General features: G+C 42.0%; 1 protein-coding gene across 1 annotated transcript; it reads left to right on the top strand.

The window, feature by feature from the left end:
- Window positions 1-490: 490 nt before the first annotated feature.
- On the top strand, window positions 491-5,776 carry LOC132933415 (uncharacterized). The gene has a single exon (XM_060999707.1). It carries the CDS (start codon window positions 491-493, stop codon window positions 5,774-5,776), a length of 5,286 nt encoding a protein of 1,761 aa, XP_060855690.1.
- Window positions 5,777-6,358: the final 582 nt, after the last annotated feature.

A 6,358-nucleotide genomic window follows, 5' to 3' on the forward strand; every position in this document is an offset into this window, starting at 1 on the left:
GTCGTGTGGAGCAAGGTGTCCAGTCAGCTGCCAGGTCAGACGTATCACACCTATATTCTTATTATTTTGTTAACACGACGATTGTTATCAGCGTCGTACGTGTTTTTATTGTGTATTATTTTTTGTATTATCAATCATTTTCTTGACTGATATTATTATTATAATTAATTTGTTGCAATTGTGCTAGGACTAACATAGCTTTTAAGACGCTCTCATGTTATAGTTTAATTAAGTTTATATAAGCGCAATATATTTATACAGTCCACTTTATAAAACTATCTAGTTGGTTTTTTTTTATTTGTTTGTTTCATCAATTTTGATAGTAGTACCCAGCGTTACAATTTACTAGTCGAGATACAACCGTGTTCGTTTGAATCGGCTATCGCGGCTAAACATTTGGTCCTTCGAACCGGATGATGTGTGTAATTTTAATTAATTAATTTGTCCGTCTTATCTTGCTTGCTCTTTTATTCCTTAAAAATCGTGTAATATGGGAAGGCCTAAGCGTCAAGACTTGGACAATGCTGCTGATAATAAACGGTCTTTAGTTCGTGCCCGTGCATCGCGGGATGCATCGTTACGGTCAATTAAAAAAATAAATACTATAGGCGAAGAAGCTAAATTAGATGTTGAACGTCGCGCATTATTTGAGGCTCACCATTTGTCATTGAAACGGTTCGTTGATCAATTTGAGTTAGAACAGCAAGCAGTATTAAATTCCCTTGTTGGTTTAGATAATGTAGTCGAGTTTGAAAATGTTGATGCTGTTGTCACTGATACTATGGAAGAGGTATGTGCAAACATTCAACTTATTGCTACTGGCTTCCATAGCACTTCTGTTAATGTGACTGCAAATAATAATGTTTCTACTGGTGCACGACACACAACACAGGCAATTGTGTTACCAAAAATTGAATTACCAAAATTTGATGGTAATGTCTTGGGTTGGTTATCGTTTCGTGACATGTTTCAATCACTAGTTCATGACAACCCTGATATTTCTAATATTCAACGTTACCATTTTTTAATTTTAAGCCTGTCCGGTCCAGCACTTACAGTAGTGAAAGCGATCCCTTTGACGGCTGATAATTATATCATAGCTTGGAACGCATTAAAACAGTCGTTTGAAAATCAACGACTATTAGCTTCTGCACACATTGACAAATTGTTTTCATTTGTACCCTTGAAAAAAGAATCATTGTCGTCACTGTCTTCATTTGTTCATGTATTTACTGAAAATGTCTCTGCTATTAAAGCACTTGGTGTCCAGGACTTAGCTGGTTTTATTTTATTTCATATTGGTGCTCGTGTAATTGATACAGAGACAAGACGACTGTTTGAAGCAAGTATTGAACAAAATGCAGTGCCTAATTTAGATATATTATTACAATTTATCGCACACAGATGCAAAATTTTAGAAAATGTCGGAACTTCGGTTGGAACTAACGACAAATCTGATAGCACTTTTAAAGGTAGTAGTAAAAGAAACAAAATTGGGCATCTTGGCAAAACTTCACTGTCAGTTTCATCTACATCTACAGCATCAAAGTGTTTATTTTGTCAACATGAACATCAGATTTATCGTTGCTTTGTATTTAAACGCAAACCAGTTACAGTACGGCGCAAGTTTGTGAGCGATAATAGTTTATGTTTTATATGCTTAAAAACTGGGCATAGTGCTGGCTCTTGTACTGCTTCTTTTACATGCAAAAAATGTGAAGGTCGTCATAATACACTGTTACATTTAGAAAATGTTGGTACAAAGAATAACAGGGAGATGACACAGCAAGAAAAGTCAGATGTTCAGCCCTCTACGTCCAAACCAGTTGAAAATAGCACTGTGTTCGCAGGTACGATATTGACACAAGCAACTGTAGTGTTAGGTACTGCGGTTGTTCGTATACAAGATGACACAGGTGGTACTCATCAGGTTCGAATTTTGTTAGATAGTGGGTCACAGGTTTCGGCCATTACTGCAGATTGTGCCACCAGACTTGGTCTTAAACGCAACAAGAGTCGTGTAGAAGTAGTTGGCCTCTCTCAACAACCGGTGTCCAAGGTAAAAGGTGTTACTCAGTGCGCGTTTTTCCCGCTTCAGTCAGATCAACCACTGTTTAAAGCAAATAATGTTATAATATTGTCCCAAATTACTGGATTAATGCCAACATGTTCACTCCCTGCTACGGTGCGCACACGATATCAACACCTAGTACTAGCTGATCCGGAATTCGATCATCCTGGAACCGTGGACATGTTAATAGGAGGTGATTTATACCCGATGATTTTGCAGCCCAAAGCAGACATTATCCATACGCCTGGATTGCCGTCAGCAATGCGCACAAATCTCGGTTGGATAATTGTTGGTTCACTCAGGGATCCTACTTCATTACCTCTGATGTCGTTAACTATTAGTGCAGTACCAGTCATAAATGAAACCATGCAACAATTTTGGAGGGTGGAAGAACCGACAATCCCAGTACACCCAACGACAGAAGATGACCGATGCGAAGAGTGGTTTTGTAAAACAGTGTCACGGGACACATCAGGCAGGTTTTGCGTCGCTTTACCTTTTCGGTCTATAATTAACGCTCAATGTAATTTAAATCAAGACTTGGCTACGCATTGTAGTATTGGTTCCTCTCGTACCATGGCCTTAAATCGCTTGTATAATATTGAACGTCGTTTAGCAAAGGATTCCGAGTTATATTCCGCGTATCGTTCCTTTATGAATGAGTATCTGTCACTCGGTCACATGCGCGTAGCGGATAAACCAGGAAAATATTTCATCCCTCATCACGCTGTGGTCAAACGAGAGAATGGTAACATGAAAATTCGGGTAGTCTTTGACGCGTCGGTCAAATCGTCATCTGGCTTATCACTAAACGACTGCTTGGCGACCGGACCAAAATTGCAAAAGGACATTACCGATATACTACTTCGAAGTCGTTTCCATAAGTACATGTTCATCGCCGACATTGAGAAGATGTACAGGCAGATCCGAGTTCATGATGCCGATTGCGTATATCAACATGTACTTTGGAGAAATTCGCCCGACGATGAAGTCCAAGAATTCGAATTATGTACTGTTACTTATGGTGTCAACGCAGCCCCGTTCTTGGCAATTAGATGTTTACACCAATTAGACTTAGAAAATGGATCTGAATTTCCTTTAGCGAAAAATCTATTAATTACATCAACATATGTGGACGACATTGTAGCAGGTGCTGACTCGGAAGAGGAAGCGTTGGAGCTCCAGCATCAAGTCATCTCATTACTACGTAAAGGCGGTTTCAATCTCAAGAAATGGGCCAGTAATTGTGAAGCACTATTAAAAAATATATCTACTGAAGACCGCGCAATGGATGCACCATTCGAACTTAAGGACGATCAGTCAGTAAAAGTATTAGGTTTGCATTGGGGTACTACATCGGATGTCTTAGGTTATCACATTAATATCAATAAAGTTAATCCAACTAAGCGTTCAATACTCTCAACAATAGCTCGTTTATATGACCCAGTTGGTGCGTTGGGCCCCGTTGTTTTTTGGGCCAAATGCATTATGCAAGAATTGTGGATGCAAAAACTGGATTGGGATACTTCGCCACCGACACAACTAATTGACAAGTGGAACACATTCATTTCCGAATTTCCCACGCTAGCTCAGGTTACGTTAACGCGGCACATTGATATCCGATGTTCAAAACAGGTGGAACTTATAGGGTTTTCCGACGCCTCTCAGAAGGGATATGCGGCAAATGTGTATTTACGTGTGGTTGACCAGAGGAATGTTGTCAAGGTCTATTTTATTGCATGTAAGACCAAAGTTGCTCCATTAAAATGCTCTGATACTGACCTGTCGTTAACGATTCCACGTTTGGAGTTGTGCGCTGCCTTACTATTGGCACGTCTCATCTTCCACCAGTATAAAGTTTTACAGAGTTTTACCATCATTGATCGTGTCCGTGCATGGACTGACTCCACGATAGTTTTGAGTTGGCTTCAGGCTGACCAAAAACAGTTCAAGATATTTGTCACCAATAGAGTCTCCAAAATCAAGTCATTAACTCCAGGTTGTGAATGGGCCCATGTCAGAACTATGAACAATCCAGCTGATCCCGCATCAAGAGGATTACTCCCCTCCGAGTTGATTTCGAATTCATTACATTTTCATGGCCCAGATTTTTTATTACAATCTGACCATCTATGGCCTGTGTCTACCATGTCCGAGTTAACATTACCACCGATTGATCAATTACCTGAGATGAAGTGCACAGCAAATGTTTTGCATATACATGAAGAAACGAACTGTGAGTCAATCATTCAACGATTTTCGTCGTTGTCAAAATTGCAACGTGTGTTGGCATACTGTTTTCGCTTCGCCCGTCGTCGAAATAGTCCTAAGATCAGCGGACCAATCACTCGGATGGAATACGACCATGCACTGAACGCGGCTGTCTTGTGTACGCAACTGACACATCTATCGGATCTACGTAGACAGATAAAGAATCAAGGTTCCATAACTCCGACAACGACAGCCCAGTTAGCTCCTTTCATCGACGCAATCGGGATCATTCGTGTCGGCGGAAGATTAAGACATGCACGGTTGAATGAAGATTCAAAACATCCAATCCTTTTACCTCAAAAGACTCATCTCACCGAGCTAATCATTCGACACTTTCATCATATCTCGCTACACGGAGGATCTCGATTAGTACTTTCAATGATACATCAAAGATTTTGGATTATTTCTGGCCGAGCAGCTGTCCGCAATTTTACCTATTCTTGTGTTCCTTGCACCAGGTTCAGAAGTATGAACCCACGACCTTTTATGGGGGATCTTCCAGCTGCTAGACTGGTAGCAAACCGCCCATTTTTCAACGTCGGGATGGATTACGGTGGACCTTTCTTGGTGCGTGAAAGTCGACGTCGCGGTGCGCGTGCGAATAAAATATACCTCGCGGTATTCGTATGTATGTCGGTGAAGGCCGTGCACTTGGAAACCGTATCCGACATATCCACAGACGCATTCCTCGCTGCGTTAGACCGGTTTGTCGCTCGGCGTGGCATTCCGAGTAGCATGTACACAGATTGTGGTACAAATTACGTTGGTGCTGCAAAACAGCTGAAGAAATTATTCGATGAAGCCTCCAATCAGCATACCTTATGTGGTCGTATGCCTTGCAAGTGGCATTTCAACCCACCGGGAGCGCCACATTTTGGCGGGATATGGGAGGCTGCCGTCAAAAGCGCAAAAACCCATTTGAAGAAAGTGATCGGTGCTCAAGTATACACGACCGAGGAATTTACAACTCTCATGACGCGGATCGAAGGCGTCTTGAATTCTCGACCGGTGCTACCGCTCTCCAGTGATCCAAACGACTTAGGCGTGTTGACCCCAGGTCATTTTCTAATCGGGCAACCGTTATTAGCACTTCCAGAGAAGGATGTAGTCGATACTCCAACTAACCGTTTGAGTCGTTGGCAATTACTCCGCCAAGCTCAACAGTCGTTTTGGCGTCGTTGGAGCAATGAGTATCTGCACACCCTACAAGGAAGGCAAAAGTGGTTTAAGCAGACACCAAATCTGTCCGTTGGCGACCTTGTAGTCATCAACACACCGTCACGACCGCCCATGGCATGGCAGATCGGTCGAATCATCCAGGCCCATCCAGGTGTAGATAACATTGTGCGTGTAGCGACTGTCAAAACGCAAGACGCTATACTCAAACGTCCTGTTGTCAAATTGGTAAGACTTCCAGTGGATCCAAGACCTTAAGATGGGCTCCCATATTACCGATATCCTCAATATTGTTATTGTTGTTTTCATTTTCCTTATGTATTGTTATAATTATTATCTTACATTATTATTATTATTTTTTTTTTATTATTTTATTTATGTGAGTGGTACGTTCTGATCGAGAATTTTATACCTTTTGAAAGCACCCTTTCAAAACGGGGGAGGATGTTCGGGCCAGACAGCACTAGAGCGCGCCCGGCCTCTCAGACTATGGCTCCTACCGCGCATGCGTTGCTATCACCGCTATGTTCATCGCCGTCCTCGCGCACGCTCGGTGCCCGGACAAAAAACGTGTTGTTGACCGTTGACAGTTTCCGTGATCGAATTTTTGAATTGTTCCGTGTTCGCATCGTAAATTACAGTGCGCGTCCTGTTAACCGCGTGCGTTTCGTTATAATGTTTCTACGCCGTGTGTTTGGGTGCGTATTCGTATGATGCGTATGGTCCTCGTCATTCTTCACGCGCGATATTATGAGCCGTTGATACACTCCGTTTCTCTAATATCGTCGCTGTGGTAAAGTCGCGGACTCATGATTCACGAAACTGCTCGATCTTGACGTA

The sequence above is a fragment of the Metopolophium dirhodum genome, chromosome 1, assembly GCF_019925205.1.
Source record: "Metopolophium dirhodum isolate CAU chromosome 1, ASM1992520v1, whole genome shotgun sequence".
Taxonomy (NCBI): domain Eukaryota; kingdom Metazoa; phylum Arthropoda; class Insecta; order Hemiptera; family Aphididae; genus Metopolophium; species Metopolophium dirhodum.